Source organism: Melopsittacus undulatus, chromosome 4 (genome assembly GCF_012275295.1).
Source record: "Melopsittacus undulatus isolate bMelUnd1 chromosome 4, bMelUnd1.mat.Z, whole genome shotgun sequence".
In the NCBI taxonomy this organism is placed as follows: Eukaryota; Metazoa; Chordata; class Aves; order Psittaciformes; family Psittaculidae; genus Melopsittacus; species Melopsittacus undulatus.
Window position 1 is genome coordinate 15,358,366 of NC_047530.1, and position 25,317 is coordinate 15,383,682.

General features: G+C 47.1%; 1 protein-coding gene across 1 annotated transcript; it reads left to right on the forward strand.

Moving 5' to 3' along the window:
- The first annotated feature begins 781 nt into the window (after window positions 1–781).
- On the forward strand, window positions 782–24,976 carry ERO1A (endoplasmic reticulum oxidoreductase 1 alpha). The gene is made up of 16 exons (XM_034061904.1): window positions 782–994; window positions 9,809–9,928; window positions 11,443–11,526; window positions 14,204–14,242; window positions 14,632–14,708; window positions 14,800–14,873; window positions 15,163–15,283; window positions 16,037–16,074; window positions 17,600–17,611; window positions 18,568–18,594; window positions 18,766–18,858; window positions 20,755–21,001; window positions 22,006–22,075; window positions 22,448–22,534; window positions 23,074–23,207; window positions 24,556–24,976. Exons 1-16 carry the CDS (start codon window positions 878–880, stop codon window positions 24,614–24,616), a joined length of 1,401 nt encoding a protein of 466 aa, XP_033917795.1. The 5' UTR covers window positions 782–877; the 3' UTR covers window positions 24,617–24,976.
- The last annotated feature ends 341 nt before the right edge of the window (window positions 24,977–25,317 follow it).

Sequence of the window (25,317 nt, forward strand, 5' to 3'; positions counted from 1 at the left end):
CTGGAGCTTCAGAGATGTCAATGGTAAAGACAAGTCACGGGATTACAGCCAAGCTATGAATTCCATTATCTGATTTAGCAAGGATTTATTTTCAGCATTGGCTAGTTTACAGGTTATGGAGCGGCCATGGCCTGGTGGGTACTGGAGTACCTGGACACACTCCTGCACATCCAGAGCCAGGACACAAGGCCAGCGGGTCCCTCTGAGGACAGTGGCAGCCTGTGTCCTCCAGCTCCTTCTCACAGGGAAGGAAAGTGCCCCAGTATGGGTACCCCTCTGGAGCAGGGCCAGCTGCCACCCCTTGCTCCCTGCTAGCTGGGGACACCCGGGCTACTGCTGGGAGAGGCCCTGTCTCTCCTTTAGGCCACCGGGATGCCACGGAAATCCAGGAAAATCAACTCTCCAACCAGCATGACAGGTTAGAAATCCAGCGTTACTTTGTCATAGTACCGGGTGCATGGGGGACCGCTCCACCTAGCACGCACACCGAGAAGAGGCACTTTACAGCTTGTATATCTTCATTATATACATACTCATCATAATTCCGGGAAGTGTCCACCCAGTTCTCGTTACTCACTGCCTGTAGCCCGTGGCTCCTGCCGCCGGTCACGGCACCGTTGCGGACGTGACCCCAGACCCAGAGCCGCCTTTCGCCCGCCTCCCGGAGAGGCCGGGCCGGGCCGGCCCGGCCCGCATGAGTCACCGCTGTGGGAACCCAGGCAGCTCCCCGGGGCCGCCTCCCGCTCCCGCCGAGGGCCCGGACGCCCTCGGGCAGCTCCGCGGGCCGTAGCCGGCGGCGGCCGCGCCCCCGACGAGGGGCGGTGCGCACCGCGGCGCGGGTTCTTCAGGACCGCGGCGGCGGCGCTGGCTTGGAGAGATGGCGGCGGGCGGAGGTGTGCGGCTGCTGGGGCTCGCCGCGCTGCTGCTGCCGCTGCCGGGGGCCGTGCTGTGCCGCGGGCAGCCCGGCCCAGCGGAGCGGCGCTGCTTCTGCCAGGTGGGCTCTGCCGGGGGGCGGGACGGGGCGGCAGGCTCAGCCGTCAGGGCGGGGGCGGTAGTGCTCCGTGAGCATGGGAAAACCTGCTGCAAGGTGCCCAAAGCAAAGGGACTCGGAGGGAGACTTCACCCCACTGAGCAGTCCCGTGCCCTCTGCCTTGCTTTCTTAGCTGTATTCTCTCCTTGCGCCTAGCAGGAAATGCGACTGTTTCAGCTAGGTGAGCTGTCCCTCACTAGCCGCCTCTCGTCGGGCTTTTTAGGGATGTGTATTGCTGCACTAATATGTAATCTAAATCTCCTCGCTGTTAGCTTAAAGCCATTCCTCTTGTCCTATACTTACAGGCCCTTGTCAGAAGTCGCTCTCCAGCCTGTCGGCCCCTTTAGGTACTGGAAGGCTGCTCTAAGGTCACCCCAGGGTTTTCTCTAGATTCTCCTGTGGGTCTGCCTCGCTGTTCTTCCCAGCTCCGCTGTCTAGGAGAGAGTGTGGCTGAAGCAGGCACCCCCTGCCCTACCCTGCCATGCCAGCGGGAGTTGGGGTGCCCTCATGTTAAAGCTCTTACAGTGTTTTCCCCTTTGCTGATGTGCTAGGCTTGTTACCGTCCGGCAGGTGCACCTTCTGTTGGTGTACAGTAACGAGAGAACTGGGTATGGTTAATGAAGAGATGAGACCAGGCAGCTGGATTTGAGGGAATGGTGCCTCCCCAGGTTGCTTTTGACTTAATTTAGCAAAAGCACCTTTGCAAGATGAAAGGGTGAAGACGGCACAGGGTATTTAGTGCTATATTTTTGTTCCTTTTTATTAATAAAGTGTTGTAAAGGCTACTTTTGCTGTACTAAAATTCTAGTGCTTAAATGTGAGTCAGAAACTGAGAATGGAGAAATGAAAAAAACTTGCAGCTCTGTGCTTGGCTTTGCCTTCTGGTGGGTATTAACACTTCAGTTTCATGTGGAAACAGTAAATATAAACTGTGCTGATAAAGAATTGAAAAACATGCATTTTGATTCTGTATCTGTGATTGGTAGATACATAGATAGAATAATAGAATGATAGAACAGTTTGGGTTGAAAGGAACCTTAAAACTCATCCACTTTTAACCCCTTGCCATGGGCAGGGGCACCTTCCACTAGACCAGATTGCTCCAAGGCCCATCCAACCTGGCCTTGAACACTGCCAGGGATGGGACAGCCACAGCTTCTCTGGGCACCCTGTGCCAGGGCCTCAGCACCCTCACAGGGAAGAATTTCTGCCTAATATCCAACCTAAATCTCCCCTCTGTCAGGTTAAAGCCATTCCCCCTTTCCTGTCCCTACATGTCCTTGTAAAAAAGTCCCTCTCCATGTTTATTGTCAGCCCTCTTTAAGCGTTAGAAGCCTAAAGAGGCTAAGGTCTCACCAGAGCCTTCTCTTTTCCAGGCTGAACATACCCAATTCTCTCAGCCTGTCTCCACGAGAGGGGTGCTCCAGCCTTTGGAGCATCTTTGTGGCTTCCCCTGGACTCGCTTCAATAGGTCCACATTCTTCTTATGTTGGGGTACCCAGAGCTGGATGCAGTACTTGCAGGTGGAATCTCACCAGAGCAGAGGAGGAGAGTCATCTCCCTTGACCTGCTGGTTGCTCTTCTTTTGATGCAGCTAAGGGCACAGTTGGCTTCCTAGGCTGCCAGAGCACATTGCAGGCTCATGATGAGCTTCTCATCAACCAACAGCCCATATATCTGTAAGGTTTTTGCTTGTACACTTACTGCTTTGCAGTGAAGTTTTTCTGCTAAGGACTAAAGCCTGAGTGGGCAGTGTGGTGTGGGATAAGAAGCCCAAATCTTCAATGAACTGGCATCCTGGCATAGTAATGGCTTGCAGGCTTTTTTCCTTGGGGAGGAGGAACTAGTGTACTCTGTACACTGCTGTTTTGTTGCAGCACACTTGTTTGTTCATGTAGTGTGTGCTTTGGTTTAGTTTTCAATACAAGTGTTCAGGGTCAAGATTTTTCCAGACTTTGTCTTTGGGAAAGCATGTTGTGTAGGGCAGCATTCCTCAGCCTTGCAATCCACTTAACCTGCTAAAAACATACCTGAGGCATTTTGTAAAATGATTTGCTGATCATCGTCTGTGGTGGTTTTAATTTACCAGCAAATAAAATACAGGGCAAGCCTTAAATGGTATGGTTTGCCCTCCTTTGTTTATATACTCCAAGGCCTGGGTATAGTTTTTGATTTCCTCCTGTGAACCATCTCCTGCTGTCTCACAAGCTTGTCAGATCAGAAACCTTGATTTAGGGCAAGTGGAAGAGCTTCAACTTGTCTGTCAGCCCGTGTTGTGACAGGTGACAGGGGCTGCTCTAGCAGTACTTCAAGAGCTGACCTATGTGGGCCATACTTCTGGAATGGGTGTTGCTCTCTTTCTGTACTAGTAAGAGCAGTGTCTCACCTGCTTTTCCTGACTGTTATTTTAGCTCCTAATTTCATTAAAGAGGTTGCTGACCAGTCCCGAAACTTGTATTTGGAACTATTACTAAAAGTACTGTTTTTTCACATACTGTTCCTGCTTTCTAACCCCTCTCATTAGTGCTGAATAACATTTCAGTATCGGAGTTCCCTCAAACTTTACAGACAGCTTACCCCAGCCCTGATATTGCTCTTGGTGCTAATGCTTTAGTCAGACATGAATCAGTTCTCCATGTTCCTAGCAATTATTGCTCACTTGCTGTTTACAGACTGAGGGAGCTGCATTAAGGATGTGCTGCAGGTGCTGGGCAGACTGGCATTTTGACTAGGTTTCCGGTCTGGCAAAGGGCCAGTTTCCTTCCGGGGTGTTCCTATGGTCAGTACATTGTCATTAGGGGTGAGTCTGGGCACTGAGCGTTACCTCCCTGTTACCTGAACAGACTCTCAAGCCACTCTTGTGTTCCTGTTGAACTGATGTTCATCCAGCAGCCTTCAGGGCAGGAATTTATCCCTAGCACAGCTCCTGATCTCTGCCGGGTGGCTCCAAGTGCAGAGCAGCTGCAGATCCTTCTTTGCTAGGAGATGCTCAGACGTGATATCTGGCAGCACATCAGCTTCTCATGTTTAACTGCATCCTGAGGCTCCCAAGTGAGGTTTGCTTCTGTGTGAGCTCTGGAGGCCCCAGCCTTGTTTTCTGGGCAGAAAATGGGGAAGAAAGCACCTTGGCTGGCATATACTGCTTGGAAGCCAGATGCTGGGCATGATTATCCTCAGCTGACTGCCAGTTCCTTGCTCCAAGTGTGCTGGCATGGGTGAAAGGGGGTCCTAGCTGAGTGCTTCAGCACAGCCACAGAGCACTTGTGCAGAGAGACTTCAAGGAAGCTTCTGTGAGGCAGCAGGGGAAGCATCTGCTTGCTGTCAGCCTGGGACTGGTGTGGCTTGCCTAGGAGAGCAGGCAGCTGCCAGGAAGGTCAGTATAGGCTGAAAGCAACTCCTTAGCCACTGTAGCATTGCCTTCCCTGTGCCCTGTTGTAGCTGCAAGTGGGAGATCCAGAAAAGAGTTTGCTTCCTTCCCTGCCCAGCTGTGCAATATGTGGTGGTGTATGGGTCTGGGATGAGGCCCATAGCAAAAGAAGCCCTAAATCCACTGCCCAGGGGATGCTTCCGTGACACTAGGGGAAGCAGAAAGAGGACCAGCAGCACAGGGAAAGCAGACTGACAGGAGGCTGGGGTGGAAGGAAAGGCCAAACCCAAGGATGATGTGGAGTCCACGTGTGGTGGTTCAACCTGCATTAAGGGATTGAGAGCAGCTATTGCAGAGGGACAGCCAAACACCTTCCTTGGTGCTTGCTCAGCAGCTGGAGCCACTTGTGTCATGTCTGTCCCGGCGGCTCCGTTGCATCTCTTCCCACTGGAAACCCAGCCCTGCTTGTCAGCTTCGTGCCAGGCTCTCACACCCTTACTGGGTGGAGTGAAACCCACTGCTGCTGCTCAGCTCCGTGATTCACAGATGCCAGCAAGCACAGGGCACGTGTTTGGGACTGGATCAATTTAAATTTCGTCTTAAACAGCTGTTCTAATTAATACAGGCTAAAGATGTAGATACTTTATGGAGGTGGGAGGAAAGTGTTTTAAGGCACCACCCATTGCAGGGCATGTTTGACATGTGCTGTAGCTTAACTGAAGTCCAAAACACACAAGTCTCTGGCTGCTTACATGCTCTGGGATGGCAAACGGTCATGGAGCAAGATGGAAATTCTGGGGTGAAGACAATGCCCTGCCAAGTGTTCTGATGCTGCCCACATCCCTGCATCTTCATGTGGATCAGTGCTGTTTGGGATATTAATATATCCAGAATATCAATATCACTGGGACTTTCGTCTCAGTCTCTGAAGAGACCTGGCTCATGTCTTCTGTGCTCCTTTGTGAGCTTTGGTAGGTTGGACATGAGCAGGTAGTGCCACCAGGCATGGCTCAGCAGGCAGAGCTGGAAGGTAAGCAGGCCAGCAATATCTTATGCACAGGTTGGGGAAATTGCCCATTTCTGCATAGAGCGGCTGAGATCCTTGGGGAAAAAAGGAGTTTTCCTCAGAGTTGAGCAGAGCTTGAGATTTCCCCAGTGCTTCCCCTTTGCCCTTTGATGGCAATTGTGGTTCATCTTCCCACTAGTGCTTTTCTAAACAGAGCAGTGGATATGTGGAGATCTCCAAAGCGTGAACCCATCTCCTCCTCAGTTTTGTGTTAACTATGTGCTGCAGTGCTTTACCCTGGGTTATTTTCAGGATGGTGTTTTGACAGCTTGGTTCTGGCTTGAATTGATTGCCAGGTGCAGTGAAGACAGGCCTGGTGCCCATAGTGCAGGCTGTTCCCATTGAGGGCTTGCTGAGCACTCCAGTATAATTCCCTTGGAGCAACATGTTTGACTGTCATGGATACAAGGAGCAACTGAAGATTATCCACAAACCCATCTGTAGCCCACTTTTAGACCCTGTCTGTAACATTCCTGCCTAAAGCATGCCAAGTTTCCAGGAATTAATAACTGTGGTTGGTTGGCTTTTTGTTGTGGTTTGTTTCTTGCCAGGTTATGGGGGGGTTTGTTTGTTTTTTAATCCTGAAACAGCATTAAATTGGGTAACTGGATTAGCAAAGCACTGTTTTTTATAGGGGTGATTCAGGCTAGTGGAAAGCTTAATTGCTATGCTGTTAATTCTCATCACTGTGTAAAATGCATTACACCATCCAGCACCTGTGCGAGGATAATATGGGGGGGCTTCGATGTAAGCTCTACAATTAGAAGTGAGCCTGCAAATCATGGTGCCTTAACACAAACTATTTGTTTGAGTGCTCAGTCTGGCATGCTCTGATTTCCCCTCACTCCTTAGATCAGTGTTGATGAGTCCAGAATATCAACGCCCTTTGGAAAAAAAACTGTTCCCAAAGTACTAACTCCTGCTATGGAGCAGTCTGGGTCTAGAGCTTGGATTACTTCCTTCCCTGTCCGGAGTGGTGGAAAGGAACTTGCACTTGCCTTTAAGGTACTTTGTGTTTAATCCAGGCTATTCTTCCCGTGCCACCACCCCAGTTCATGTGTGCTCTGAGGGCAAGTGCTCCGTTTTCTGCCTGTGCTATTGGAAGGAGGACAGGGAGTTCCATTCCCACAGTAGTAATTACGATGGGTTTAAGTTGATGCGTAGCTCTTGCTGAATGATCTGAGGGCTCTCTGGAAATGTGTCAAGGCAGGTAGTTCGTATTTTACACGTGGCACTGTACAGAATGTATTTTGCCCTAACTGCGAAGACTGGAGCAGCCCCTTTGCTTTGGATTCAGGGATGCTTTTTCTTGAGGCTTCCAGGGTTCTACTTCCTCTCACAGATGCCTATGACTTTTCTCATCTGCTGCCTTTCCTGCAAGCGGGATGGTACCTGCTTCTGTTTGCTGTTCTGCAGTGTTCAGTGACCCTTAGGCTGGTCACATGCATTAAAAGTAAGAAAAGGGGGAGCCTCTTAAATACAAATCCAGTGAATTCTTAGTTCTTGCGCATCCCCCATCTGCCTGTTTGTTCCTGGCCTCTCCTAGAGAGCTTTTGTGCCACCACCCATCAGCGCACTCTGTCGCACTGCACAGGAGCTGCTAGTGTTTCCAGCCTTATTCTGCTTGTCTCTGCTTCTGGTTGTCCTGTGCACAGAGAGAAGGCAGAGACTGGACATTACCCCCTAGAACACTATCAGGGGGTGCATCATTTCTGTGCTGTTTCCTACCAGGATCTTGTAGGCTTTCAGGGACAGAAGACAAGGCAGTTTCTTATCACAAACTGTGGCAAACGTCCCATTATTTGCTTCATAAATCAACAAGATCCATTTAAAACAACTGTCTGGTCTTAAAACTCTGAATTTATGTGATACAGGGGAATGGCAGCTTGCCCCATGTTGTATTGCTACATCCAGGAAGAATCCCTGGTGTGCTGTTGAGAGTGAATGAGTAGTAATACTTGATTTCTGGCCAGGGTGACTGGATGGGATCCACCCAGGGGTGCTGAGGGAGCTGGTGGAAGTGCTCACCAAGCTACTTCCCATCATTTATCAGCAGTCCTGGCTCACTGGAGAGGTCCCAGCTGACTGAAGGTTAGCAAATATGACACCTGCCTACAAGAAGGGGTTGAAGGAGGACCTGGGAAACCACAGATCTGTCAGCCTGACCTCGGTGCTGGGGGATTTTATTTAGCAGATCATCTTGAGTGCTGTCCTATAGCATGTATAGGACATGTGCAGGTGATGGGGCCCAGTCAGCATAGCCTTATGAAAGGCAGGTCCTGCTTGACTACCCCGATCTCCTTTTTCGGCAAGGTGACCTGCTTAATAGGTATGGGAAAGGCTGTGGATGTTGTGTACCTGGACTTTAGTGAGGCTTTTAACACCATTTCCCACAGCATTCTCCTGGAGAAACTGGCTTGGAGGGGTGTGCTGTTTGCTGGGTAAAAACTGTCTGGGTGGCCAGGCCTGAAGTGTGGTGGGAAGTGGAATGAAATCCAGTTGATGGCTGGTCACAAGAGCTGGTTCCCCAGAGCTCAGATATGCTTAAAACTACTTTTATTGTGCAACTTTGTCATTGGGACTGTAATCCACATCTCACAAACCCATAGTAGAATCTGTGCTACTTCTTACTTTTTTGTTTCTTCAGAGCTTGGGTCGTTCAGGGGAATGCAGGAAGTATTGGCTTTCTACATCACATTTAAAACAAATATTTTCTTGCCATATGGCTCCCCAAGGTGAGGTGAGGAGAGAGCCTCTTGCAGTTGCTGTGGTTCTGATTAAGTCAAACAAATGGCTGAAGCATAGTTGATCAACCACAGGGACTTTCTTGGATGCCATAATCTTCAGTGGCATTATCATTGCCTGACTGGTCCCTTATACAAATGCCAGCTCTCCTCTGTGTGCCATCCTACAGAAATGACAGACTGAGGTGGTCACAGCTGAGAGCCTCAGCTGGCAGTGCCTACAGCTCCCAGCTCTTACAGCAGCCAATATCAAGGTCTCGCTGGATTTGGCCTCAACTGAAACATCTGGGATCCTTGTAACTGTGTGTGATGTGTGGACAAGGGCTGTGTGGATTTTGTGTATGTGTGTGACACACGGATGTGTCCTGTTATACAATCATAAAATAGTTAGGGTTGGAAAGGACCTTAAGATCATCAAGTTCCAAACCCCTGCCATGGGCAGGGACACCTCACACTAAACCATATCATGCGAGGCTTCATCCAACCTGGTCTTGAGCACTGCCAGGGATGGAGCATTCACTACCTCCCTGGGCAACCCATTCCAGTGCCTCACCACCTTAACAGTAAAGAATTTCTTCCTTATATCCAGTCTAAACCTCTGCTGTTTAAGTTTCAACCCGTTACCCCTTGTCCTGTCATTACAGTCCCTAATGAAGAGTCCCTCACCAGCATCACTGTAGGTCCCCTTCAGATACTGGAAGGCTGCTATGAGGTCTCCATGCAGCCTTCTCTTCTCCAGGCTGAACGGCCCCAACTTTCTCAGCCTGTCTTCATAGGGGAGGTGCTCCAGTTCCCTGATCATCCTCGTGGCCTCCTCTGGACTTGTTCCAACAGTTCCATGTCCTTTTTATGTTGAGGACACCAGAACTGCACACAATACTCCAAGTGAGGTCTCATGAGAGCAGAGCAGAGGGGCAGGATCACCTCCTTCGACCTGCTGGTCATGCTCCTTTTGATGCAGCCCAGAATACGGTTGGCTTTCTGGGCTGTAACCGCACACTGAAGCTGGCTCATGTTCATTTTCTCATTGACCAACACCCCCAAGTGCTTCTTCACAGGGCTGCTCTGAATCTCTTCTCTGCCCAGCCTGTAGCTGTGCCTGGGATTGCTCTGACCCAAATGTAGAATCTTGCACTTGTCATGGTTAAACTTCATGAGGTTGGCATCAGCCCACCTCACAAGTGTGTCAAGGTCCCTCTGGATGGCATTCCTTCCCTCCAGCATATCAACCGAACCACACAGCTTGGTGTCATCGGTGAACTTGCTGAGGACGCACTTATCTGCCTTTCAGAGACAGAAGTGTCCATCTCATGCCTATTACTCTGACATCAGTGAATTCTAACTTATCTCTCTGTGTCAGAGGAAAAGTGTTACCAGAGAAAACTGCCTGTCCCAAGCAACAAGTATGGGACAGCTCCTAAAGGATGCACCAAAAGAAGTTCTCTGCCAATCGGCACTGTCTGTTTTAACGTTGTTTAAACTTAACTAGTTGAGTTGCTGGTAAAAGGAAAGACAATTCTGAATTGTTTTATTGTCTGCAGTGTTAAAAAGCACTGATGAAGTTGTTCATATTTGGTTGTTGTTTTTCTTTTATCTAACAGGTTACTGGCCATTTAGATGACTGCACCTGTGATGTCGAAAGCATTGACGCCTTCAACAACTACAAGATTTTTCCTAGACTGAATGAACTTCTGGAAAGTGACTATTTCAGATACTACAAAGTAATTTTCTCATAGAAGAATTGTGTTTATTTTGTGTGCTACTGCTTTGCTTTTAATTTTTTAACTCTCCCTTGAAGTTGTTGCTGATCTTTTTAAAATCAGATGCCTACATTTTAATCCTGATCTTTTAAAAATGCAGTCAGTAGGTGAACTCTTCTGTTATTAGGAGAATCTTATTGTCATACAATATGCTTGTAAGATGCATGGCTTTAAAGGTATTTCCTTATGCATTTTTCCCCCTTAAGAACTCAAGCAGTAAACCAATTAAACGACTCCTTCTGTTGAGCTGTGGCTCGAAAATATTGATGACCAGAGATCCGTGTTGCATAATGAGAGTCTCCACAGTGTCTCCCCATTGAGGTGGAGAGCTAGGTTTAGTTACCAGGCATTCGGGTGACGTGATGGCTGTTACTGCCAGATATTGGCATGAGACCATGTGTATGTAACTAAATGTGGGGCTTTTTTGAGTGTGCTTGGCTTGGGTGCTTGGGTGGTATTTTTACCTGCTGTGTACAGATACTGAATAGCAACTGTTGCCTGATTGTTTCCACAGCCAAAATAAACATTTTCTGTGGGAACAAGTTGCAAAGTTCCCAACTTCACTGCATGGGCCCGTATATAAAATCATGGGGGTGAAGCTGCTTTTCCCTGCTCTCCCTCTCTACCAAACCCACAAAATCTTGTGAATTGTTTGGGAAGAATGACACTTGATACCAACTTTCAGAAAAGGAAAACTAGGGCTTATTAAAGAAGTGCATGTCCTTTCCCCTTCCAGTGTTGGGATTTGTAGCAGACATACTAAGATTGGTCTGAATGAAGCATGAATAAAAATGTCTGTGTGTGAAAGCACCTGAAGAACTAGCAAAGCAAGGATTAAAAACATAACCTCTATTGATAGCAAGGACATGAGTGATAGCAATCAGTCTCGTGAACACCAAGGAGTTATTTGTTCCTGCCAAGCTTGGAAGGCTCACACACCAACATGTCCAGAACACAGGTGACTTGACAGCAACAGACCTGTTCTCTGGGCACAAGCGGTTGGCAGCAGGACTCTAGCACATCCTCTCCTTGTTCCTCTGACAGGGAGGCAGGCTGAGGTCCGAAGATGCCCAAAACAAGGAAACAAAATCAATGGGGAGCAAACATCCCCCAAGATTCACAGAGAACAAAGTCAGCAATATTCCAAGGCCAGCGAGTGCCTGCTGGCTCCTAAAGGGTACAAGCCACCTTGACATCACACAAGATATGTGCCTCCTGTGTTCTGTGTTACCATAAATAGTGCTGACCAGGTTGTGAGGGTGTACACCTCTTGTGCGAGAGACAGATCAATGAGTGTAATCAGCTTTTTGTATTGTTAAGTAACACCAAATGTTTCCACTGTCACTGCACTCCACCTTGCACTAAATCTGAAGTCTTGCACTAAGGCACTGAAGGTGTGTGTTGGTAAATCTGGTGTGGAAGGTTGGTGTGGTTGCATGGAAAAAATGTGTAATAGCATACTATGTTATTTGTAGGTAAACCTAAAGAAACCTTGCCCTTTCTGGAATGACGACAGTCATTGTGGAATAAGAGACTGTGCTGTAAAGCCCTGCATGTCTGTAAGTACAAAATCCATTATTTTACCTTTACTTGGCTTTTTGCAGACCAAGAGGAAGAAGCAGGCAGATGACTTACTTGTTATTGTAGCTACAGCAAACCTGTGGCTCTGATGAAGCTTTCCTAGGTGCAGTGATACTGGTATGCATGAGAAAGGCTAAAATGCTAAATTGTGACAGTTTAAATGTCTGGGCTTTTAAGAGTTGCACCCTCCATGAATGGCTAAAACCTTGTCCCGGACCCTATTATTTTTGGCATTAATGGATGGGGTTTGGGCAAATCCACTGTTGTTACAAGAAGTTCCTCTTGTGTTAACTGACAGAATGTTTGTAGTTGGCCAATGAGGCACACTGTGATTTGCAGTTTTGCCTGATGAATTCAACCTTCCCAGCCCATTCTCTTTACGTGCAGTTGCTCTTCCAGAGACCAGTATTATTTTCCCAGTATGAAAGCAAACACTCTTGACTCTGTCTGCTGGGTAAAAGGGTTTTTTTCGCTGAACTAAAAGAAAACACCTTGACTGCAGGCGTCTGCCTGAAGAGAAGGGGATGGGACAGTAGATGAATCACAACTTGGTTGCTGGGTTGCTAGAGGTGCTGAAGATACCACCCGGTCTGGCTTTGCGGGTCGCAGCCAGCAACAGGCTGTCTCACCCTTTTCTTCCCTGGTCTCTGGAGCCAGCTGTGTGCCGATGGTGCCCTGGGAATGCTGTGACAACAGTGTGATGAGTGCTCTCAATGACAGAGGCCTCATGGCACTACTTGCATGTGTCTTCCCAATGTAGTAGTTTATTTCCATGTATAACTTAATGTCTGCTGCAGTGAAACAGGTGTCTGTCCCCTTCACCTGATAACTACTGTGGTGTAGCATAGCTGTTGGCTGGAAAAAACCCAGCAGCTACTAAGCTGATACAACACCTTGGAATATTCTGGTTTGGGGTGTGTGTGGATATCACTTGTGTTATATAAAATCTGATATGTATGTTAAATTTGTGTTTGAGGGGTAGAGTAGGAGACATGTCCTTTGTTTCCCTAGTCTTCAAAAAGCACTTATTATGGACCCAAAATGTTGGGTTGGGAATGATTCCTAAATTTTGCTTAAATACTGTTTTCCTTAAAAGGAATGTCTTTACTAATGATTTACTAGTGACGGAGTAATGTTACGATTAAATTAATATTTGCTAGAATCATAGAATACCAGGTTGGAAGGGAACTCAAGGATGATCTGGTCCAACCTTTGCAGGCAAAACATGACCTAGACTAGATGACCCACCACCCTGCCCAGCTGAATCTTAATAGTGTCCAGTGTTGGGGACACTATCTGGGGAGATTATTCCAATGGCTGATTGTTCTCATTGGGAAAAACTTTCTTGTGTCCAGTCGGAATTGCCCCAGGAATAATTTGTGTCCATCACCCCTTATCTTTTCTATGGGACTCCTTTGTCAAAAGGGAGTCTCTGTCTTCTTTGTAGCCACCCTTTAAATACTGGAACAGGGTGAGCAGGTCTCCCCTGGGCTGCCTTTTCTCTGGGCTGAGCAAGCCCGGTTCTCTCACCCTTTCCTCACACAGCTTCTTGGTCCCTGAATTATCTTTGTGGCCCTTCTCTGGACTCTCTCCAGCCTGTCCACACCTTTTGGTATAGTGGAGACCAAAACTGAACACAGTATTCCAGGTGTGGTCTGACAAGCACTGAGTAGATGGGACAATGACATCTTTATCTTTGCTTGTGATGCCCCTGTTGATGTAACCCAGCATTCTGCTGGATGTCTTTGCTGCAGCTGAACACTGGTCACTCCTATTGAGCTTGGTCCACTAGGACCCCCAGGTCCTTGTCCATGGAGCTGCCCCCGAGCTGGGTAGATCTCAGCCCGTGCTGCACTTTTTGACTGTGTTCATCCAGGTGCAAGGCCTTACACTTGTCCTTGTTGAACTTTGTAAGGCTCTTGTTAGCTCACTTTTCCAGCCTGCCCAGGTCATCCTGTAGGGAAGAAGTTCTTATTTTAAGAACTGGCTGTGTCACTGCTGTTCTTAATTATTTTAATTTGGGCCCACTTTGCACGAAAAGCAATAAAAATAACTCTTATTTATTGCTTAATTTTTCTCTTCCTGTTCTACTTGCCATCATAATATTTCCTTCTGCAATGTAAAAGTGGGTTTACTGCCTTCCCAGTGATGGAGGAAATGGAAGTTGAGGAGAATTTAGAGCCCAGTTGTCTTGTGCCTACTGCTCAGGTTGTGTGGGGCTGACACTAGGTGACAGAGTGGCAAAGGGGAAGTTTTGGAATGACATGTATCAATTGTGTAGTATCCGAGGACTGCTGGCATCACTGGTAGACAGGATGTCACCAGCTGACCAGAGGCAGCTCCAGCTCCTCTGGGGTTTATGTTGGCTTCACCAACCTCATGCTTATGTAAGCAAAACATAATGTGATGTAGCATTGTGGAAAGCTGCTGACCTTTTGAGGAGTCTTGTGAGAAATCCAAATAAACCACCCAAGAATATTGCTTAACCTTAGTGTGTGGAGGAGCCTGAAACTGGATGTGTTGTAAGCTGAGCTGAGCATTTTGATTACCTTCTACCAACTGGAAACTGTGGTAACCTTCCTAATCTTTCTCAAAGATTAGGCTGAAAGGCCTCATCAGCTCCACATGAAGCACTTGCTCCATTTTGTCTTTCAGGAGGAAGTCCCTGATGGAATCAGATCTGGAAGTTACAAGGTAGGTGTGTCTGCATACACAAAATGACACAGCTGATAAGGCCAGTTCCATGTTGCTTCAGCTGATAAAAGCTGCCTTAATCAGAGGGCAGTATTTGTGCCTAAATTTTTACCCTCTTCAGGTGTTTGGTATGCTATAGAGCCTTCAGGGTGGTGTCAGGGACAAAGTGCTCCTGGCAGTGCTGGAGGCTGCTGTGAGGCCCTGCAAGTCATGGCAATTGCACAAGCATCTGGGTATCTGCAGACATCCTGTGGAAACACAGGGTGGGATGAATCATGAAAATGTTTCTGATGTGTAACCTAGGTTAAGGCATTAAAGGCAGACTTATAATAGCAAAAAACCTGTTTTTTAATCCCTTTCTCTCCCCACCCCTTTGTTTTTCAACCCAGTACTCAGAAGAAGCCAACAATCTTGCTGAAGAATGTGAAGAAGCCGAGCGACTTGGAGCTGTTGATGGCTCTTTGAGGTTGGACTTCTTTTTCCACAATCCTTACTCATCTTGAAGGAAACCCAGTATCAGTGCTCTTTCTCATTGTCTCTTTCAACTTCCTTTGCAGTGCGGAAACACAGCGGGCAATGCTCCAATGGACACGGCACGATGACTCTTCAGACAACTTCTGCGAAGCTGATGGTACAGGGGCCTCTTAGCTCTGACAAGTGTTATAGTGGGATTTTAAGTACCTCTGCAGAACTTTCAGGACAGTGTGTGATACTGCAGCAAGCCTGGAGCATATACAGCATTTCTTCTCTCTTCCACCTCCCCTCCCCTCTTTAGTTGGAAAACAATGTGATGCAAAGATTGCTGACAAAGCTTCATCACTGCTCAGGGTCTTGCCCTGTTTAGGAATTTAGCAGCTTAGATGGAGATGGCATTTTCCTTCACAAGGTTTTTGTCACTGACCCAGCACTCTGCTTTGCAGACGTCCTTTCTCCTGACGCAGAGTACGTGGATTTACTCCTGAACCCTGAGCGCTATACTGGCTACAAAGGACCGGATGCCTGGAAAATTTGGAACAGTATTTACGAAGAAAACTGCTTCAAGTAGGTGCTTTGGGATACAGACTCTACAAGCTTGCAGGTGCTGATTTCTTTGCAGAGGGGCCGCATGTGCTTTAACTGTCCCATTAATCCTCATTCTTCTGTCTTTGCCACAGCGCTTGTGCAGCATGGGCTGTCAGGGGAGGGGATGAGGCATGTGGCTGCCCCATGAGCCTCCCTTGGCTGTTGTTTGTACCATGGCTTGCCCTGGTGCAGGCTCCTGATGCAGGCCCTGCAGTGTGGCGAGGCAGCAGCCTGGCAAGGGGTGCACAGCTCTGGTGCGATGTCCTCCCTGGCCACCACCCAGGTGAGGTGAGCTCTCTCCCCAGGCTGTGCGCCAGTTTGAGCTCTGCCAGGGGTACCCCTGAGGCTGATACACAGTACTGGTGGGCACTGGTCTGCAGTCTTGACTGCTGTGGTCTCTAGGGCTCTCCTCTCCATTCCTGGTGTATCGTGCTGCACTGTGTGATAATGCCCACCAGCACTTCTGTAGACACTCAAGTTTTCCTAGCTGTTTTTAATAAAGAAAGAAGAAAAAAAACCACCCAAAACAACACAAGAAGCCCCAGAGAAAGCCTCATTTTGCTGTATCCTTTTCCTCTCTAAGCAAAGCTAAAGCACAGAAGGGGTTCTTAGATCTCCTTAGCCATTTGACTGCAGAGAAATAATTATTTCTGCTGTACTGTGTTTCTGCACAGCAAGGAGACACTAACTTATTTACATATCTTATTTAAATTATTTTGGTTTTCCTTTTAGGCCTCAGAATGTAAAAAGACCTTTAGAATCTGATAGAGGTGAGTCATTTATTTATTTCACTAAGTGGTTTAGCAGTGTACTGATCCTAGCCCCAGGAACGGTAAATGCTCTCTTGAGCTACTTCTACTGAATGAGAAATGTGTTGTAGCTCTTGATCACACGTAGATTTTTATAGTTAACACAAGAGCAGCTGGAATTGTGGCTTTCTAGCATTCATCATGGAGAAGGAAAGTCTGATCTTCCATTCCTGGAAGAAATGTGAACTTAGGAGGGACTGGGAGCAGGGCTGAACTCTGAACTCTCCCTGGGTCCCTGGTTTCTCTGCTTACCAATACCAAACCATTTGTGATGGTCTGAAATGAGAACCTGGCTGGGATCATCTGTGGACACTAGAAAGAAAAAATCTGCCCCAAAAGCAAAGCCTATACAGTGTAAATGAAAGTAGGGAAGGGTTTTGGAAGCATGAGAGCTTCTTGCTCAAGGCGGCTAAGAGGCCCCACATCTCCTGATACCCCACCGTGTCCAGATGAGTAGAATATCCTTAACCTCATTTCCTGTTCGTTTGACCTGAACACTGCCCCAGCAGTGCCCTCTGGGGGATCCCGTGATTTTTCCCTAAACTGTGTAGGTGCTTCCCCCCTCACTTGACCCTTGTGCAGAGAAGTGGCACTTCAGGAGCAGCACTGGCAAAGGAAATGTACAATGTCCTTGAAAATACCAGTGCTTCCTTGGACTGCCTCAGTTTAGGGCAAGATATGAATGAAATACTACAGATATGCTGAGGGGAGAGGGATACCTTTCACAGATCAGGAAGCAGGAGAACATGAAAATAGAGACTGACACCTGCTAGAGTTGTTGCAAGTGACAAACTGCAGGAAGCAGCGATGGGATCTTTGAGTATCCTGTCAGAGGTCATACAAGGCACCTCTGGCAGACATAGGCAGTACCTGAAGGGGCCTACAAGAAAGATGTAGAGGGTCTTTTTACAAGGACAAGGGGGAATGGCTTTAAACTGACAGAGGGAGATTTAGATTAGATATTAGGAAGCTCTTCTCTGTGAGGGTGGTGAGGCACTGGCACAGGGTGTCCAGAGAAGCTGTGGCTGCCCCATCCCTGGCAGTGTTCAAGGCCAGGTTAGATGGGGCTTGGAGCAACCTGGTCTAGTGGAAGGTGTCCCTGCCTGTGAAAGAGGGTTGGAAATGGATGAACTTTAAGGTTCCTTCCAGACCATTCTATAATTCTGTGACTTATGTCCCTTGTTTTCTGGCTTCTGGTTCAGCTTGTGGTGGTTTTACTTCCTTTGCAAATATCAATGCCCCCAGTGTTGGTCAAGGTTATTCAGTAGCATTGTTCATCTGGTATGTTCATTGCTGCAGCCTGAGATGTTCAGAACATTTTCCATGTTGGGAACATTCCTAAGTCTCCCTGGAGAGGCTCATTTTCTTGTCAGAGCAGATTAACAGAACAATCTTAATGCTTGTGCTTTGGGCTTTAATTTTTGGTTTTGTGTAATTTTTATCTCCTGTTTTCTCTTCCTCCACCATTCATGCTCTTTCTCATCAGGAGACGATGGAGGTGAGTGGCACTCTACCTGTTTCTACTAATAACAGAAACAAACATAGTGTCTCTCTCATGCTGTCGAGCTGTACCATTAACTAATGCACCTGGTTAGCAAAATCTTTTCCCAGGCAAATCAAAGTTGTCTTGAAATTCTGTTGTGTTCAGGACCCTGTGTAGAGATCTCCCTGCGCTCCCTGTCCTTGAGGTCAGCCCATCCTTCCATGGGCTTTAAAAGCACCAGCAGGTTTTTAATGCCATTTGAAGATAGTCACTGAAGTGTTGTGAGTCTTCAGAAACAGGACTTGTGTTGTGGTTATTTCAACACTGGTTATTACTGAGACAGCAGCTCTCAGGCTGGAGCTTTGAGAAGACTGATAGGCTGGGTACCCAGCCCACAGCCCTGCAGGGCTCACATCTGGGAGATCATGTTCTCTGGAGCTCTTTGCCATCTGCAGCACTGGGCCTGTGTATATGCCGTGTCTTTTTGTCTCCAAATTGTCTCCAAATCATTTTGTGTTCTCCAGATTACTTACAATCAAGTAGCAGGAGTAGTGTGAAACACTACATTGTGTGATTGTGTGCACTTGGTTGCACTGTGTGGGGTTTTTTTACTTGGTTGGGTTGTTGTGCTGTTTGTTTTATAAACAGCCAAACAAAATGCCCCTGTCTCCACCTTAGCCAGAAGAGAAAAGTGCTCATTGTGTCCCCCTATGTTGTACTGTTCTGCAGCACTTGCTGAGATGGGTGGGAAGGACCATGTGCTGTGCTTAGTTGCTGGCATGCTGGGTTATAGAAGCATCGGTCAGGATGGGGAGAAAACCTATTTTCATGCTCTTCTCATGCTCCTCTCCTGGCTTCTGCAAACTAGACCAAGAAGGGCAACCCTGGGGTTGGTCTTGGAGGTGGTTCAGTGTATCAGGCTTGGGCAGTACCCTTAAACTGACGTGCTTGTTTTCCTTTTTTGTTTCCAGGGCATGCGTTTTACAAGTGGCTGAAAGGTAATCCTTTGTCTAAACTTGGTTGCTGTTCCTGGGATGAACACAAAATGGTCTGGGCACGGGTGGGAGTTACTGGCCACACTCAGGTGGGGTTAGATTTCTGTCTGACAGCTGGGAGAAGAAAATTCTATGTAAACTTTCAGTATCTTAAGATGCCCATTTTTTTTTCAGGTGTCTGTGTAGAGAAACGAGCTTTCTACAGACTCATTTCTGGTCTCCATGCAAGCATCAACATCCATTTGAGTGCCAGGTACCTTTTACAAGGTAAATGCTACTTTCTGCCATAGCTCTTCTGCATCACTCCTAAATTGAGACTTCTGTGTCTCCACTAAGTGCTAGCTGGAGCCTGTTCCTGCAGGGCTCAGGCCTCTGTCTGCACCCTTCTCTTCCCTCCCTCAGCACACCAGTTGTGCAACAGAATTAGGAATGCAATTACCGCATGCCTTCAGGTCTGAAAATGGCTGGACTGTGCTCTGTACCAAGACTCCCAGCATGTATACCTTCTATTATTCTTCCAAGATTATCTTGGAGTGGGTTTCTAACTGAGTATCGGGCTAGGAAGGGACAGCCTTGTTTTTATGATGGTCAGTTTAGCAGTAATCTCACCTAGACTGTGAAATGCTTGGCTAGGCTTTCCCAGCACCCTTGATCCATTTTCATATGCTATTTCCATTTCCTTTGCGTGCCTTTGTCTGTAAGTAGCTGTCTGAAGGATTGAAGTTTCAACCCAGGGGTTAAAAATCGAGGGTAACATGGAAACATGATAAGTGTGTCTTGCGAAGCCAATGGCTATAGTGCGCTGCTCATGCAGCACAGGGGCATAGATTATGACAGACTTCCTGAAGGATTTAGTCGTTGTAGTCCAGAGAGGTACCTGTGGGTCAAGCCTAACACCTTTATTCTTTAAAAGCTTATAGAAATCAAGCACAGATTTAGAGACAGCCATTGAAATTTGGATAAGCAATTTAGATTTAACTTAAGTAATTATATTTGTGTCTCTACAGCTCAAATAGGCCTTGTCTTGATGTTAGATTATGTTAGAGCTGGGAGATGGAATGACAAGAGAAACATCAAAGGCAAGAGATGAGCTGGGACTCAGAGGAATTAGGAAAATAAGGGTGGTTACACACAGCCAAGTGAGTGTCTTTGTCTAGCATGTGTAGAAAGGGAGAGCATCCATTGGAAGGTGATTTCTGCTCTGAGGTGATTGCTCCTTGGCACAGCTTTGATCTGTGCAGGGATTTCCATCAGCAGGTGCTGTGGTTGCCTTGCAGAGAGCCTACCTCACCTCAGAGCTGGGAAGGAGCCCTTTCCTGCTGGGTGATTTACAAGATAAAGCTTCTTCCTATTTTTTTATTCTTTGTTTTTATACATTAGCTCACTCTGGCTGTGTTCCACATTTCCACTATGTTCTTTAATATAGTCTGAAGTATATGACAGAATGAGCAAAATGAAATATCCTTTGTGAAACCTGTGGGCTTGAGAATGGAAAATAGAGGCCAGTCTCCTCCCACCCTTGGCTTGCTTTTGTTCTCTTGCATTTCCCTAACAGCAGGAATTCTCTGAAGATGTCCCTGCTCTTGAGGAAACCTCCCAACCTCTGGCCTCCTTGCTGCTTGCCAGAGCAATGGGAGCAGGAGGCCTTTTTGCCTCTGCAGACTCATGCCAAAGCAGAGACCTCTTCAGAGTTCTGCAGTTAAGTCAATGGCTTCTGTAGGCAGGAGTGAAGAAAGAAACAAAGGGACCTTCACAGCCTGCCTGGTACATCCATCTGGTCCTCTTCACTTGCAAATGTTGAGCTATCACCAGCTTATGCAGAACTGCTCCCAGAAACACTCAGCTCACCTGATGAGAAACTCTCCAACCGATTTAACTTGTTAAAATGGGTAGCCTCCAATTTTACCTTTTGCTTGTAAGCCTGGGTCGTGTTTTAAACCAGCTGACCGAGGTCTGTGGGACTTGTGTGCTTGCTGAGGTTTGAGCTAAAAGCCCACCTCTCTTGTCTCTGAAACCATCTGTGGTAGGTGAAGGGTCTGTGACTGTTGGAAAGCCTGCATCTCCCTGGTTAGAGTTATATTTCATCATTTAACTTGGGATGGTGGGAGGAGCTGAACCTGAACTAAACCCATCACATCTTTGTCTTTTTTTCCACTCTCTCAGATACATGGTCAGAGAAGAAATGGGGCCCCAATGTTACAGAGTTCCAGCGAAGATTTGATGAAGTCATCACAAGAGGAGAAGGTCCCAGAAGACTCAAGAACCTCTATTTTCTCTACCTGATAGAGCTGCGAGCCCTGTCCAAAGTGCTGCCATTCTTTGAGCGCCCAGGTTTCCAGCTCTACACAGGGAATAAGAGTCGTGATGCAGAAATGAAAAGCCTACTGCTGGACATTCTCCACCTGGCCAAGTAATTACACTCAATGGCTGGGACGAATGGCTCTTCAAGCCCCAGCATCTTGTTGGTAACAGAGATTTGGGCTGTTGGACAGTCTGGACTAAGAGAAATAGAAGCAGATGGAAACAGGTGTCTCAATGTGATCAATGTTTGAATTTATCTTGTCACACTCCTGCTCCTTCAATACTTACATTTGTTAGAAAACAGACTAAAATTGCTTAGAAACCATAGGGCAATTGCTGAATGTGTCTCCAAGGTGAGATGCAAGCTAAAATGGAAAGCCTCCAAAAAATCTAAGAAACAAGCAGATTACACTTAAAATACATCTAGAGATGTCCAATGTTTCTCAATGATTGGTTTCATTCACCCACCTCACCAGGTACTTCCTGGAGCCAGACTTCAGCCACAGAAACAAGCTGTGGAGTGATAATTACAGAATCCTAGAATGGTTTGGGTTGAAAGGGACCTTAAATCTCATCTAGTTCCAGCCCCCCAGCCACAGGCAGGGACACCTTCCACTAGACCAGGTTGTTCAAAGCCCCGTCCAACCTGGCCTTGAACACTGCCCAGGATGGGGAAGCTTTTCAGTTCAAAGCCATTCCCCGTTGTCCTATCCCCACAGGCCCTTGCCAAAAGCCCCACTCCAGATTTATTGTCAGTATCTTTAGGCACTGGAAGCTGCTCTAAGGTCTCCCCAGAGCCTTTTCCTGTCTGGGCTGAACAAGCCCAGCTCTCAGCCTGTCTCCATAGCAGAGATGCTCCAGCCCTCTGAGCATCTTCATGGCCTCCTCTGGACTAGCTCCAACAGAGCCATGTACTATTTACGTTGGGGACCCCAGAGCTGGATGCAGTACTGCAGGTGGGGTCTAATGAAAGAGGAGGAAGAAAATCACCTCCCTCAACCTGCTGACCACACTTCTTATGATGCAGCCCAGGACAGTTTCTGCCTGTGAACACACACTGCCGGCCATGTTGAGCTTCTCATCAATCACAAATCTCTTTTTATTCTATTTCAGATCTTTCCCACTGCATTTTGATGAAAACTCATTCTTTGCAGGAAATAAAAAGGAAGCTACTAAACTAAAGGTAATTGGCCAGCCCTTTCATTTGGGACTCTTGTTGGTGAAAGGGTATTTCCAGGTGTGTGGCTGGGGTAATGTTGGATCTAAAAAGGACCCCAGTACATGCCAGGGACCAGGTGAGGTATTTCAAATCTTCCAATTTCTAATTTTCTAAATTCCATTTTTCTTTCTGAATGGTTTGGATACCTGTTGGGTAACTACAGTCTGCACCTTCAGGAGAGTGGGGAATTGCTGCTGGGGATGCATTTCCCTAGCTCAGTCCCACTGAATTTAGCATGAAGTCCAGGATTAATACATTATTGGATTTGGATTAATAGATGGAAGAAGTCCTAATTAGTGCATAACCACAATCAATTTGGATGTCTTTTTCTCCTAGGAGGAATTTAGGCTACACTTTAAGAATATTTCAAGGATAATGGACTGTGTTGGCTGCTTCAAATGTCGCCTGTGGGGGAAGTTGCAGGTGAGCTTGCTCAGTGGCAGGGGATGTGTCTGCAGGCTGATCCTATGGGATTCAGATGTGGTTCTTGGGTATGGGTCAGCTCCCAGGTACAGATCAGGCTGCTCGGGTGTTACCTTGTGTGGTCAGTTGGAAGCAGTGTGCCCCTTCTAGGCTTGGCAGCAGCTGCCTGTGGCCGTTGCAGTTGGAAACTGGGTTACCCTGCTACAGCAGCTCCCCAAAAGAGCGGAGGGACTGCAGGGCCTCTGACAAGCAATGCAGAGGGTGCTGCTCAGTGCAATCTGCACTGGATTTTGGAGGTGGTCAAACCTACACAGAAAGCTGCTGTGGGGCAACTGTGCTGTCACAGCAACACTAAATGAATAAAGCATCCTGGCTGTGCTCTGCCCCTTCTCTGATGTGTGCTAGGTGGAATCCAGGTCTTGCTCTGTTAGATGATGTCAGCAGGAATCCTTGCAAAGACGGAGGAGGGAGGGAAAGTTAAACTTGTGAGTCAGGCTGTGGGGATCTCCCCATTATTAAACTGTAATTGTTTGTTACAGACGCAGGGCTTGGGTACAGCGCTGAAGATTCTCTTTTCTGAAAACCTAATAGAAAAGATGCCTGAAAGTGGCCCTTCCTATGGATTCCAGCTGACCAGACAAGAAATTGTTGCCTTATTTAATGCTTTTGGAAGGTTAGTATGAGACTTTTTTTTTTCCCTCTACTTTCACGTGAGCTGTAGGGTTACATCCCTTTTAAACTTAAACAGACATTTCTTACCAGCAATGTTGTTGTTGGCTCCTGCTCCGATCATTCTGTCTCATGAAGAAGCTCTCACACATCAGATGATGTTGACATAGAATTGTAGAATAGTTAGGGTTGGAAAGGACCTTAAGATCATCAAGTTCCAACCCCCCTGCCATGGGCAGGGACACCACACACTAAACCATATCACCAAAGGCTTCATCCAATTTAAAACAACTCTGTCATACTCTACATTTCTCTAAGAAATACAAGGCAGCATTTGTATAAAGATACAAAGTATTCTGGTAGGTTTTAAGGACTGTGTGACTCCGTCCTCAGAGCATGTTGTCTGCAGATGGGGATTGTGGTTGTTCTATGCTCCCTTTTGAGCTCTCCTTCAAGCTTTTCAAAAGATTCTTTGGGCAACATTGCTGCCAGTGCTCAGGCTCAGGGATCCTGCTATATCTTGCTTCAAACCAAACCTGCAGCATCACTTGTAAGCAGTAGGGAGCCTGTAATGTGCATCAGACCTGGAAAACCCTTAAGTGCTCCTCCCCAGGGGCTGCTGTCGTGCTTCCCTCCCAAGCACGGCAGCTGCCTTCCCCTTACACCAAGGAAGCTCAACTTCCTTTGGCCCTTCTTTTGCCAGATCACCACAGCCTCTGGAAGCAGCATGCAGGAGACTTAGGGAATCTCTGCATGGCTGTGTTCAGAGGAAATTGAGCTGCTCAAGAACAGGCCTTGTTCTTTCTTCCCTTTTCCCCTCTGATGCCCAACTGAAAATCCTCCTTGGAGCCTTTAAAACCTCCATCTCTCACTTGTTGTTTGGGTTATTCCAAACCTTAGAACAGCAGTTTGTGCTGTACGCAGAAGGGCAGAACCCTCCTGTACGGAAGAGGTACACATGGGCCATATTTTCAGGATCTGACTTGGCCCCTTCACTGATGCTCCAGGGGCAGGAAAATGAGGTGGGTGATTAAAATAACCCTTCAGAAGAAACAAGTTTACAGAGCAAGGAGACGTGCCTGCAGCGCTTGTAATATTACAGTCTGTTTCTTGACCTCTAGTTAACGGGTTTGTGTGATCTCTGTAACATCCTCTGTGTTTCTCAGTGTTTCTTTTAAAAAGAGTTTGAAATTACCAGATAACCTCACCGCAACCTAATTTAGTTGAAATCTTAAATTCTCTCTTCCTAAGAGCTGCTTGCAGCTTTAGGGACTGCTGTCAAGTTTCTCTTGAATTCTAAATAAAGTGTGATGTGGATCTGTCTCTCTTTCCTCTTTGCTTTCCTCACACAGGATTTCGACAAGTGTTAGAGAACTGGAAAACTTCAGGAACATCTTACAAAATATGCGGTGAATTCCTTGGAGAAAGAGAACGTTAACACGTTACTGCTCCACTGTTATAGGTTCTCTGAGAAAGGACAAATGCCACTGTTCAGTCACATTCCCACCCACAATGTGGTGAAGACCACTCCTCTTCCCAGCCCAATTGTCTGGAACCTGCTGATGCCAAATATTTTGTATGGGGGGGAAAAAAAGATATTTTTGTTTTTATAAAAGCAAGGAACTATATGTAAAATTTTATATATTGGAAGATTATGCTGGCAAAGTCTTTAAATACTGCTGTACTATTTGGATGATTAGACTTATCTCATTGCCTTCAGAAGCTGGAGGGAGGGCAAGAACCATGACACTTGAATAAACTTGGGTAAAATTCCTTGTCTGCTCCATGATTCCAACCAGCATATCAACACTTTTTGCTGCATAAAAACCACTGCAAGGTATTGCAGGAGCTCACAGTGCTTCGGATCAGCTGCTATATACAACAGTGCCTCCCTGTTCCTGCTGAAACTTCCTTGTGGCAACAAGCATTTCCTGTGGGCTTCAGCAATTGCTTCCCTGCTGAATGGGAGATGAACCAAGCCACAGCACACTGGAAGAGCCCTGCTACTCACCCTTAGCCCCACCATGTGCTTCCATTGTGGTTAGAGCCCCATGGGAGCAGCAGTACTGGGGCCATGCACCTTGTAAGAGGTTTTGAAGTCTTGTGGTAAGGAG

Bases quoted from the DNA above. Each gene is read 5' to 3' on its own strand.
- ERO1A (XM_034061904.1), top strand. From the start codon at position 878: ATGGCGGCGGGCGGAGGTGTGCGGCTGCTGGGGCTCGCCGCGCTGCTG. The intron at 14,243-14,631 runs GTAGGTGTGTCT...TTTTCAACCCAG, and splicing joins TCAGATCTGGAAGTTACAAG to TACTCAGAAGAAGCCAACAA. The intron at 15,284-16,036 runs GTAGGTGCTTTG...TTTTCCTTTTAG, and splicing joins TACGAAGAAAACTGCTTCAA to GCCTCAGAATGTAAAAAGAC.